The following is a 13482-nucleotide window of genomic DNA, read 5'->3' on the forward strand; positions in this document are numbered from 1 at the left end:
ATGGCGAACAAGAAACAACTTTGGGAGCAGCTTTTGACGGACGCAAATGTCTCGCGGTTCCCAATTCGCAACGATGGAGTACTGGAAAAAGAAAAGTATGGCAGTGTTGATCTTGGTAGTGAAGACAAGCTGCAGCTGCAGCTTGTCTATACTGCTTGGGCTCTTGTTCTTGGGTTGTACACCAGTTCCCAGCATCCGGCCTTCGTTGCGTTTAATGGGGCCAATGGGACTGATGTTTCTTGGTCAACCATGATGTCCGCAAGGGTTATTCAGACGGACCTTTACCCGCAGCGATCTATCTCGTGCATTTCTGAGGGTATTCAGAGCGAGAAAAATCGTGAGGCAGTTGATATCTGTTTGGATGACTTTTTCAAGTGGTCCAAGCCCACTGAAGCTGGTCCTCTCCAAAACACACTTCTGGTTTCCGACGCGGATCTCAACGAAGAGATGATGGAAAAGCTTCTAGAAAACGTAAGAATAGCATCTAGAAATAGTATATATTTATAATCTGACAAACTGTTAGTTCCCCATCATCATTATTCTCACCAACCCTGCCATCAAATTGTCCTTCAGTACGGCCCACCTGTCTACAAAGCAGGCTATCAACGTAGCTCAGGTCTTTGAGCTTGCTACCAAAGCCGTACTTCGAAATGGTCATATCCAAGTGATGCACCTAGATCTTTTGCCCGATGCGCACAAGGCTCAGATTCAGCATTGGGGTGCCAGTCCTCCAGAATACGTTAATGAGTGCATTCACCACCAATTCAACGACATGGCAGTGAAGCAGCCTGATAAGATTGCAGTGGACGCTTGGGATGGTAAACTGTCCTATTCGGAAATTGCAATCGCGTCTAACCAGTTGGCCCAACAATTGATTGCCACTGGCATTTCCAAAGGCGATGCAGTGATGGCCTGCTGTGAGAAATCCAAGTTCGTTGCAATTGCATGGATGGCTATCTTCAAAGCGGGAGCAGTTCTTGTCCCCGTTGACATGGGTCAGCCTCTCGGAAGACTTGAGCACATCCAGAACGTTTCCAAGGCCAAGGCAGTAGTCAGCACTCTGAAGAACCTCGCCATGAGCAACAAAGTGAGCGACAACATCTTGCAGATTGATGATGAGTTTCTGTCGCATGCATACAGCTGTGGTGATGTGGAAGTCAAATCACCTCCTGTGTCACCAGCAGACATTGCATACATAATGTTCACCTCTGGGTCTACTGGAGTCCCAAAAGGAATTACAGTAACACATTCAGGATTTTGCTCCGGAATGAAGAAGTGCTCTGGGATTTTCACAGCGGAGAGGTTCCTTAACTTTGCGTCCTACAGCTTCACCCCAGCTATCTACGAAGTCCTCATGCCACTTTGCATTTTTGGGGGCTGTGTGTGCATTCCATCAGAGCATGCCCGAGTCAATGAACTGGTTAGGTACATGAACGAAACCCTTGTCGATACTTCCGTAATTGTACCTTCTCTCCTTCGATCAATGAGTCCTGACGACTTGCCAAATCTGAAGACACTGTTGGTGATGGGCGAGCCCATCCCACAGCCCGAAGCTGCCAGGTGGACATCCAAGATCGGCTTGATCTACTGCTATGCAAGTTCTGAGAACGGAATTGTGAGCTCCAATAACAGGCTTGGACATCTTACGGACGTGAGAAACGTTGGGTATTCCAACGGCACTTGCTGGATTGTTGACCCTTCAAACCATGATCGCCTCTTACCAATCGGTGTTGTTGGCGAGTGTGTTGTTTACAGCGCCAGCACAGCATCCTCTTATCTTGATCTTCCAGAAAAGTCGAAAGAGGTCTTTGTAAAATCCGCAAGCTGGTCCAAACCATGCCAAGGATTCGGCTATTGTCGCACCGGAGATCTCATGTACTTCAATTCCGATGGGAGTCTCAGCTTCAGTGGCCGGAAGGACCTGATGGTCAAGATTCGAGGCCAAAGAGTCGAGCTTGCCGAGGTCGAGGGAGCAATTCTATCACTTGGATGTGCGGAACAAACAGTCGTGGACGTACCCAAAGGGGGCCCATTGGCTAATCGATTGACCGCGGTGATGAGAATCAAAGAGGCAGACGAATCCTTCACAGTGAGTTCCGGACCAATGAGCTGTTTACCGTCTAGACTCTCGTTGGAGAGAGCTGAGAGCTTACGAGATCTTCTGGCGAAACGACTACCGGAATTTATGGTTCCAATAGCCTACGTATTTGTCCAATCACTTCCAGTTACAGCTTCTGCAAAAGTCAACCGTGTTGCCATATCTGAGTGGCTTCAGTCCATGAGTTTAGATATCTATGAGAAGATATGCATTCAAGACCCAGCCAACGATGAAGATGATGGGATCTGGCAAGACACGGAACTCGCACTGCAGGGTATCTTGGCTGAGGTGCTCAACCTGGAGGCTAGAAAGATCAAACATCACGATTCATTCTTGAATTTGGGTGGAGACTCGATAACCGCCATGATGGTCGTTTCCAAGTCTCGACAGCTAAACATCAACCTTAACGTTCGAGACGTCCTAAGTAGCAACCTTGCTGAGCTCGCTAAGGTGGCTGACATCGATAGGGCACGCCCTCTTACAAATGGAGACATGACGTCGCCTATGAAAGACAGCATGGAGACTACAGAAGAGGTTCTAGTCAAGAATGCGCTTCCATATGAGATCAGGGACAATTCTATGAGGATCTCTGATGTCTTGCCTTGCTCGCCAATGCAGCAGTCCCTTGTACTGAGCCAGCTGAGATCTAAGGGACATTACGAATGCTCCTTTATATTCAAGCTCTCACACACATTTAACATTCGCGAACAGGTGCTGCAGAAGGCCTGGCAACAGGTTATCGATTCTCACTCCATTCTGAGGACCATATTCGTTGAAAGTCAGACAAGTCCTGGATCCATGGAACAAGTCGTTCTTAGCCACCATGAAGTCAACATCACATTCTTCAATTTCCAAAACGTTCCGGTTGATGCTCTGATGGTTTTGGATGGCCACAAAGCTATCTTTAAAGATGGAAAACCACCGCATTCCCTAGTTATCTGTCAGACAGAAGCAGATGAACTATTTGTCAAGTTCAATCTTTCTCACCTCCTCTTTGACGGCCAGTCCATCGAGATACTCGTGGAACACTTCCGAGTGGCATTGACTCAGAAGGTTTACAATGACCATAAGTCTCACTACTCCGATTATGTGCAGTTTCTGAAACAGCAAGATGATACCGAGGCGCTCAGATTCTGGGAAAGGACTCTGGTCGAACTCGAGCCAACTATACTGCCTACACTCATCGAGCCCACTGAGAACAAGGATCTCTCTGAGCAACTTGTTCAGCTACACGCTACTATCGACAACGCGAGACAGATCAGCAACTTTGCCAAAAGCCAAGGAGTGACTATATCAAGTGTCTTACAACTTGCTTGGGCCCTCGTGCTTCGAAGGATGGTTGACAGGGACGACGTCGTCTTCGGGCTCCTAACATCAGCTCGAGATCTTCCTGTGAAGGACATTGAGAGTATGGTAGGACCTGTCATCGATATGATGGCTCGACGATGCACCATTGTGGACTCTATGAGCATTAGTGAGGCTTTGAACAATGTTCAAAATAGCTTCTTTGATTCACACCCTCACAGACATGCCTCGCTTGCCAATGTGCAGCATGCGTTAGGACAGACACAAAAGCTCTTTTCCACAGCCATGTCAATCTTGAGGGCAATGGAATGGAAACGTAAGGATGGAGAAGATTCATTAGTTGAGCCGGTGCGACAATATCAGCCAACCGAATTTGACATCAACATACATGTCACGCTGGCAGAAAACACCATTGGTGTACAGTTTGACACGTGGAGAAGTAGAATCTCCAAGGCGATTTCTGAAAGTATCCTTGCTACGTATCTTCAAGCAGTGCAGTCTATTGTGACCGCCAGGGTCGAAGCAAACATCGGCGAGATCGACATTGTCAGCACAGACGACAAAGCTACCATCCACCACATTGCCCAAAGGACCATCCAGCCAGCGACGAAGTCGACGCTACATGATCTGGCTTTACAACAAAGCCGACACAAACCAGAAGCAGAAGCAATCCACGCATGGGATGGGAGCTTCACCTACCAGCAGATTGAATATCTTTCGAGAGCTTTAGCGAAAGACCTTATGAAACAGGCTCTGTTCAGAGACGTCTCATACGTGCCCATTTGTGTTGAGAAGTCTCGATGGGCCGTCATAGCCATATTAGCTATCCTTCGATCAGGCTGTGCATATGTGCCACTAGACCCTTTCCATCCGCAGGACCGGTTGCAGAATATTGTATCGCAGACAAAAGCCAAGTGGATCCTCGTCTCAGAACAAACAAGAGAAAGGTGCCAGCGTCTGGGGGCCGATCTCTACTGCATTGATCCAATTTTACTGGAGGCTCAGAGCGAACCATCGGAGTTGCAGGAGGATGGACTTCCTATTGTCTCTCCAGACGATGATGCTTATGTTATGTTTACTTCAGGAAGTACTGGCCAGCCTAAGGGAGTTGTTGTTCAACACAGCGCCATCTGCACCTCCATCGAACAACAAGTGAAGTGTATGAGATTGAAGCCTTGCTCAAGGGTTCTACAATTTACGTCCTTTGTGTTCGATATCTCACTTTGTGAGATATTCGCTGGACTCAGAGCCGGGGCCTGTGTTTGCATCCCATCAGACACAGACCGAATCGAACAACTGCCCAAGATGATGAATGATTTCGAAATAACATGGGCTCAGTTAACACCATCACTGTCTTTAACAATTCTTCCCGCCCAGGTTCCGACCCTCAAGACTCTCGTGGTGGCCGGTGAAGCGGTTGTTCCAGAGGTGATTCGAACGTGGGGGTCAGCGACGGATCTCATTATCGGATATGGCCCAACTGAAACTACCGTATACTGTACCGTTCACTATCCTACGGTCGAGAATGAGTCTTCTATCATCGGAATGGCAGTAGCCTCATCATGCTACGTAGTAGAATCGGCCAATCCTGATAAACTGGTGCCTATCGGAGGAGTTGGCGAGCTTTTGATAAGCGGCCCGCTTCTGTCACGGGGATATCTTGGGGCTGCCGATCGTACATCCACCTCTTTTATCACAGGTCCATCCTGGGCTGATGACAAAAACACAAGGTTCTACTGTACCGGAGATCTTGTGAGGCTTCTGCCAGATGGGAATCTTTCATTTCTTGGCCGCAAAGATAATCAAGTCAAGTTGAGAGGTTATCGGATAGAGCTGGGCGAGATTGAGGCGGCCATACCTCATCTTTCGGTTGTTCTATTACCGTGGCAAGGCCTACATGGGGGAAGTATTGTGGCTCTAATCCCGACTTCGCAAAGGGTCTCCACGATTGAACTCAAAGACATACCACTGATCGTCACGGATGAATCCTCCCAGCAACTGGTCGCTTCTCTCAAAGAGGCAGCTGTACGATTTCTTCCTCCTTATATGGTTCCATCTGTCTGGCTTGTCGTTGATAGCCTGCCAACCCTGGCTTCTGGAAAGATCAATCGAATGCGGCTTGTCGACTGGATTGTGCAGCTCGATCCTGTCAATGTCGACGACAAAGTCTGCGAATCTGGACCTCAAACATCAGATCCTAGAGAGCTCGCCCTACTGGAAGCAATTGCCAATGTGCTGAACAAGCCCAAGTCTTTACTAAATTTCACTTCATCGTTCTTTGCCGTTGGTGGGGATTCTATCTCTGCAATGCTGCTTGCGGCTCGTTGTGCGTCTTTAGGCTATCGCATCAAAGTTGGCGACATTCTTGGGGCTAAGTCACTGTCCAACCTCGCAAGAAGTATGGCGCCACTAATTGAGGAGGTGCTGGATGTCAACCCTGATATGGTGGAAGGAAGCCAATTCGACCTGTCACCAATTCAGAAACTTCATTTCCATCAGAATCCACTTGGATCAAACCATTTCAATCAGAGCGTGCTGCTCCAGTCGCGTCAGCCAAGGTTTCTTGGACGTCTCAAGAGCTCTATTGAGCACGTCGTTGAACATCATTCGATGCTGAGATCTAGATTCGAGTATTGTCACAACACTTGGCTGCAAAGAGTAACCACCGATAACCACGGCAGTTTTCTCTTTGAGACACTCACAGCTTCCAACTTTGAGAGTGTTGTCGAGATTGTCAAACAGAAACACAAATCCACCAATTTTGAAGCAGGGCCCATGCTAGTTGTCACTCAAATCTCGGTTGGTGATGATATCTTTGTATCATTGATCTGCCATCACCTAGTCGTCGACCTGGTCAGCTGGCGCATCATCATTGGAGATTTAGAGGATCTACTGCAGGGTAAATCTCCATTGCCACCTTCAAGCTCCTTTTCAACGTGGGTGAATGCTCAACAGAGGCGCATGTTGAAAGAAAAAGGAACTCATTGTTTCGGGGTCCAGGAATATAATAGCAACTTGGGCTATTGGTCTCTCAAAGATGAGGCTAATCTGAATGCCGATGCCAAGCACCTTTCGTTTCACTTAAGGTCTGAAACCACAAAGGCATTACTGGACATACCCAGTCGAGTCAAAAATCTTCAGTCAGTGGATGTAATGATAGCAGCCCTTATTTCGTCTTTCTGCAAAACATTCCCAGACCGGACTGCGCCCTCAGTTTTCACTGAACACCATGGTCGTGAGACTTGGGATAGTAGCATTGACCTGTCACGAACCGTCGGATGGTTCACGACGATCTCTCCCATCACAGTCGCTATCGAGACGCACGATGACATCGAGCTTTTGAAGCTGGTGAAAGATGCCCGCCGTTCGCAGGCTGATAGCATTTGGACTCAGTTCGCACATCGGTATGGAGGTTGGGGTGATGACGAAGGGTCCATTCAGCCCTTTAGCATCGAACTCCTGTTTAACTTCTTTGGCTTGATGCAGCAGTTCGAACGCAATGATGCGCTGTTTAAGCAGGTACACTTTTCCGATGAAGCTGCGACCAATTATGACCCCAGCAAGGCTCGATTGGCACTATTCGAGATTACCGCACTGGTTGACGGAGCTCAGTTGCTAATTGACATAAGCTACAATCGGAATATGAAGCTACCAGAGCGAGCTCAAAGTTGGCTATCAGAGTTCCAGAACACGCTCGAGCGTACTGTCTCTCAGACAATTGACATGGACAGCTTGGTGACCTCCTCCGATTTCCCGTGCTCCAGGCTCAGTCAACGTCAGCTTGAAATCACACTTCGACAGATGGCACTCTGCGGAATCAATGCGAAGGATATTGAGGATATATATCCTTGCTCTCCCATACAAGATGGTATCCTCATGAGCCAGCAGAGATGTCCAGAGCAATACGTCACGCGATATGTGGCCAAGATATCCCCAAGAGATGTTACAATTCCACTTGACATAGACCGCATGAAAGCTGCATGGGCTGAAGTGGTCAGACGTCACCCAATTCTTCGCACAAGGTTCGAAACAAGTCCCAGAGATGAGTTCTACCATCAAATCGTCCTTAATGAGTTGGGTCAGGTCGTTCAGGTCATACCTCACGTATCTGAAGACGATCTGGAATATCTGCTAAGCTGGAACTGTGAGTCTTATGATTCGTTGGCATCACCTCACGCAGTGGGTTTGATGGAGACACCAGAGGGTGACATCTACTTCTGCCTTCAAGCTAGCCATGCGATTATGGACGCACACTCTCTCTCTATGGTCTTTCGCGAGTTCGTTTCCTTCTATGACGGCGCGCAGATGTTAGACACGACTTCGGTTCCAGGCTACGGGGAGTATGTCCAAGCGTTGTACAAGAGAGATGAGCAACATGACCTTTCATATTGGCGGACGTTCCTAGAAGATGTATCCCCATGCCACTTCCCGGTCCTTCAGTCCGGGTCACAACCTGGTAGGCCATCTAAGGTTGTGACTATCAAAGCCAATCTTGACGAATTGTCAGAAAGAGCATCGTCATTCTGTGTCGAACATGATACGACAATTGCCAATCTAGTTCAAGTTGTCTGGGCCATTATACTTGCATCATACACTGGAACTGACGACGTATGCTTTGGCTATCAAACTTCAGGTCGCGGTATTGAGCTCAAGTCAGATCCGCATCGTATTTGCGGGCCACTTATCAGCACCCTGCCAGCAAGATTCCGCTTAAACAAGACCGCTTCGATCTTGTCGATGCTCAAGCAGGCGCAAGACAACAACACGAAGAGCTTGGATCACCAACATTGCCCTCTAATTGTCATACAGCATGATCTCGCTCTTGCCGGTAGATCCCTTTTCAATACCTCAGTTTCTTTGGCTCGACCGCATGGAGCTGAAGGCTCCAATGAGTTATTGGTAGGCTCGGTCTCGGTGTATGACCCTACTGAGTATACCTGCACCTTGAACGTGGAAGTTGGGGCAGGCAAGCTCGGTCTCGCGTTCAACTATGATGCCACTTCGATCTCCAATTCCTTCGCGGGCATTATTTTGGACTGCCTCGAAAACACCATAATCAGAATCCTGGATGATCCCCAGCAGCGTTTGAGGGATTTGGTTGTTGTTGGTGATGCAACTCGATCACTAGCCCGGCAATGGAATGGAAAGGAGCTGGTCAAGATCAACCGTTGCGTCCACAACATTGTTGAGGACTTTGTAGACTCCCAGCCAGAGCACCAGGCGATTTGCGCTTGGGATATTCAGTTGACGTATAACGAGTTGGATAGGCTCTCAGACGCCCTTTCAGAAACCCTAGTGGCACATGGCGTGGGCCCGGAGACCTTTGTTCCACTATGCTTTGAGAAGTCAGGATGGCATGTTGTAGCCATGTTTGCGATTCTGAAGGCTGGTGGAGCCTGCGTTTCTCTCGATCCATCGCATCCTTTGGATCGGCTTTGCAACATCATACAACAGGTACATCCGCCTGTGGTACTTGTCTCGAAGGATAATTCTGGACTATTTTCAGGGCTCACTACTGATATACTCGTTGTAAGTGGTGAGTATCTTGCAAATGGCCATTCAGCAACTGGACAGGCCATTTCCAAGTCCAGGAGGTCAGTCGAGCCTCATAACGCTGCTTTCGTCATTTTCACATCTGGAAGCACGGGCAAACCAAAGGGTAGCGTCTTTGAACATGCTTCAATCGCCACAAGCTCCAGAGTCTACGGAACTATGCTGCAACTCACCTCCCGGTCACGTGTTTTCCAATTCTCTTCTTACGCTTTCGACTTGAGCATCGCGGATGAGTTCCATACCCTTATGTGGGGTGGTACTGTTTGCATACCATCAGAGTTTGAGAGAGTGAACGACCTAGTTGGTGCTATGAGACGCTACAGGGCTAATTGGGCTGCTGTGACACCCGCCGTGGCTAGCCTTCTCAGGCCTGCCGACGTATCAAACTTGCACATTCTTGTCATGGGTGGAGAGCGGATGCGTGCTGACACTATCAAGTCCCTGGCCGATCATGTTCGCCTGGCATTTATCTACGGACCCTCAGAATGTTCTGTATGTGTCATGTACAATACCATGGTCAGCCCCGAGACAGATCCGGCGAATTTGGGTCACCAAGCTGGTGTTAGACTGTGGCTGGTAGACCCAAGCAATCATCACCTCCTCGCCCCTCCAGGTAGCGTTGGTGAGATATTGGTTGAGGGACCACTACTGGCGAGAGGCTATCTAGGAGAGCTGGAGAAAACAGCTGCTTCATTCATCAGTGACCCGGAATTCGCCCGAGCAGATGGCAGACCTGGCCGCAGGATGTACAAAACAGGTGATTTGGCTCGCTACAACCCGGACGGGACATTGAATTACATACAGAGGAGGGACAACCAGGTCAAGATCAGGGGCAATCGGGTCGAGCTTGGAGAGATTGAAGCAACTCTACAAGCCCATCCAGCAGTTCGTGATGCACTAGCACTACTCCCAGAGACTGGACATTTCAGCAAGCAGCTTGTTGCGGTGGTATCTTTTCGAGCAACCGATGCTTCTCAATCCATCTCTCGAGAGGGCATTCAGCTATTAGACCAACCACAGCAACAGGCGATGAGCGACGATGCCAAGGCAGTCAAGGTACATCTTGCAAACAACTTACCCGCATATATGCTTCCATCGCAGTGGCTTCTTGTCCAGAACATTCCGCTCAATTCTTCTGGCAAGATGGATCGATTGAAGGCTTTGAAGTGGCTACAAGATCTTGATGGGTCACTTCTGGTCCAGCCAAGCCATCTCTCCGACACAAAAAAGGTCTTGAACAAGGTCGAGTCAACGCTGCTTCAAATCTGGGAATCGGTTCTCAACACCAAGTGTCCAGATGCACGATACAGATCGTTTATGAGCTTCGGAGGAGACTCTCTTACTGCCATGCAAGTCGTTTCCAGTGCCCGTCGACAAGGCATCAAAGTTACCGTTCACGACGTCCTTCGGTGTCATGGCATATCTGATCTGGCTGGTAGTTCAACGAACGTGATGACCGACAGGAAACTGCCCAAATCACAAATGAACATGCCATTTCCTCTTTCGCCCATACAAACTTTGTTCTTCAATATCAACAGTGATACCACAATCCGGTTTAATCAAAGCTTCGCGTTGAAGCTCACCCGCGATGTACCAGACCCAGAGCTTGGTGAGGCAATTCACAGAGTCATCCAAAGACACTCTATGCTCAGAGCTCGGTTTATCAAAGACAACCAGCATTGTTGGCAACAGGAGATACGCGACTACAACACAAGAAATCCCCTCGTTTCCCACCATTCTGTCCGCAGTGGGGATGATGTGCGACCTAAGATGCATGAAATTTTGGGTTCATCAAACTTCGACATTACGGCTGACCTCCTCTTTGCTTCGCATTCCATTCGTATCAGCGGCGAGCAGGGATCTGATATGCACCAGTATTTACTGCTGGTGGCATCTCATTTGGTTATTGATCTTGTGTCATGGAGAGTGATTCTGGGCGACCTAGAAGATCTCTTGGCTGGTAGGCCTCTGCCCTTGGAGGAGCCGCTATCATTCCAGGTTTGGAACACTATGCAGAGGATACATACGTCTGAGAACTGTGACCCCGATAACACCTTGATACAAGGCGTACCTAAGCCGGACCTTGACTTCTGGGGCATGAATGACATACCAAATATCGTTGCGAATGCAAAGATCTCATCTTTTACGCTTAAAGATAAAACAGTACGGATGCTGCTGGGGGCTTCCAACTCAATATTCAACACAGAGCCGATTGATCTTATGATTGGAACAGCTTCCTATACATTCCACGAAGTCTTTCCCGAAAGATGCTCCCCATCCATCTTCTACGAAAGCCATGGTAGAAACAGTTGGGACCCAGCAATAGATCCTACCAATACTGTTGGTTGGTTCACAACCTTGGCCCCTGTTTATTGTGGTGAGCATGATGATATTACGGACTACATTATCAGAGCGAAGGATCTGAGGAAGAGAACGCCTGGACAGGGTTGGGATTTCTTTTCCTCGCGGTACAATCATGAAAAGGGTCATTATGCCCTCTCCCAGTACGATCGGCCTGAAATGACCCTTAATTATTCGGGTCTCTTCCAGCAATTGGAGAAAGAGGGCTCTATCCTTACCCCATTTGACAGTGCATTGAACATGGAGTCTGAGGCTCTAAATCTTTCTCCTGGCGCGGCTAGGATTGGTCTTGTTGATATAATTATCACGGGGAAGTCTGATGCATTGCAGATCCACTTTGTGTACAACACCAGGATGAAGCATCAAGATCGTATTCATCGTTGGGTCAAGCGTTACGAAGAAGCACTCATCCAATTTGCGGAGCAGGTACCTAAAGTCAGGAAGTGCTTTACCCTAGCCGATTTTCCATTGATGCCCTTGGACTGGGATCTTCTTCATGGTATTGAAATCGAGCTTGAAGAAGCTGATATTCTCGACATTTCACAGATTGAGGACATTTACCCGCTATCCAAGCTTCAGGAGGGAATGCTGCTCTCGCAAAGGAAAGGGGACGCTGATTACTTGTTTTACTCCATTGTCGAATTCACTTCCAAGGATGCGAAACTGCCCATCGACATCGAGAAGCTCTTGTCAGCCTGGCACCAGGTTGTCCACCGTCATTCCGCTCTACGCACCATTTTCCTTGACAGTGGCACTACAGTCTCGGTTCAATGTCAGATCGTTCTTAAAAGTCCCCGCGTGCAGGTCGAGAGGGCCCATTACACCACGGCAAACGACGCGATCGCTACCCTGAAGACGATGGGCGTCACAGAATTTGACGCCGTCTCACCGCCTCACAAACTCACCCTGTGTACGACAGACGAGGGAAGGGTAATAGCCAAACTGGACCTGGATCACAAAGTCATAGACGGCTACAGCATCGGCATATTGATTCGCGACTTGTCTCTGGCATATGATTACCAGCTAGATACCCTCACCAGGCCTTGCTACAGCGACTTTGTAAAGTACACACAAGTCAAATCAGGGCCTGATCAACTCAGCCATTGGTGCCACTATCTTGATGGTGCTGAGCCATGCTATTTCCCTGATCTCTCGGATGGAAGGCCAGACCCTACAATTTCTGGCCATGGCACAACCCGAATTGACCTTGGACTGGATTTTGCTGAGATCTGTGGCTTTTGCAAAAGCAGCGACATTACTTTATTTTCTCTTCTCCAAGTCAGCTGGGCTGTGGTTTTAAGGGCCTTCACGGGATCACAAGATGTCTGCTTCGGCTTTTTATCTGCCGGGAGAGATGCCGCAGTCAACGGAATTGAGGACATGGTCGGACCCATCATATCCATGATGATTTGTCGCCTCAATATTGATCCCGAGGTGTCTATCTCAGCAATCCTTCAAGACTGCCAATCCAACATGTTGACGAATCTCAAGTTCCAGCATGTCGCACTGGCTGATATTCACCATTCCCTTGGGCTTTCAGGTCATGCACTATTCAATACTGTACTTTCTCTTCAAAACTCTAAAGATGCTGCCTCGGTCGGATCTATTCACACCCATCGCCATTCTGGAACAGACCCAACCGAGTACGCCCTGGCTGTTGATATTACCACTTCCAGCCACTCGGTCGAGATTCAACTAGAATACCAACTCGGTCGAATGTCGCCTAAAATGGCAGAGAACCTGGCGTCAACGTTTGCGCAGGTGGTCCGCAGTATCACAACCCAGACGACCTCGCTTATCAAGAACCTAGACCTTGTTTCACCGAGCAATCTCAACGACATCTTGATTTGGAACCAGGGCGATTTTGATGAAGTTGATTCTCGCATCGACCATATCATAACTGCTCAATCTCTTCTATACCCCAACAAGGATGCCATTGTTGGTTGGGATGGCCAATTCACGTACTCGGAGCTGGAGCATATGACTGATCGGTTGGCTTCTCGATTGGTGAGCAATGGAGTCTCACCAGGGATTATAGTCCCTTTTTGCTTCGAAAAGTCAGTTTGGACGATAGTCGCTATGCTGGCAACTCTCAAAGCCGGGGGAGCATGTACCGCACTTGCCCCCGATTATCCTCGTGAACGATTAAAAGAAATCATCATTGA

General features: G+C 48.5%; 2 protein-coding genes across 2 annotated transcripts in view; one reads left to right on the forward strand and one right to left on the reverse strand.

Moving 5' to 3' along the window:
- FGSG_13783 (uncharacterized protein) overlaps positions 1-13482 on the forward strand; it is a 29066-nt gene continuing 15584 nt past the window's right edge. The window contains exon 1 of the mRNA XM_011321240.1: positions 1-13482. This exon is cut by the window's right edge and continues 15584 nt beyond it. Within this exon, the coding sequence (XP_011319542.1) occupies positions 668-13482 (12815 nt within the window). The 5' untranslated portion in view covers positions 1-667.
- Positions 244-658, reverse strand: FGSG_13784 (uncharacterized protein; the record flags this gene model as incomplete). Its single annotated transcript, XM_011321239.1, has 2 exons — positions 244-462; positions 551-658. The coding sequence occupies 2 exons, from the start codon at positions 656-658 to the stop codon at positions 244-246; spliced, it is 327 nt and encodes a 108-aa protein (XP_011319541.1).

Source organism: Fusarium graminearum, chromosome 1 (assembly GCF_000240135.3).
Source record: "Fusarium graminearum PH-1 chromosome 1, whole genome shotgun sequence".
Lineage (NCBI taxonomy): Eukaryota > Fungi > Ascomycota > Sordariomycetes > Hypocreales > Nectriaceae > Fusarium > Fusarium graminearum.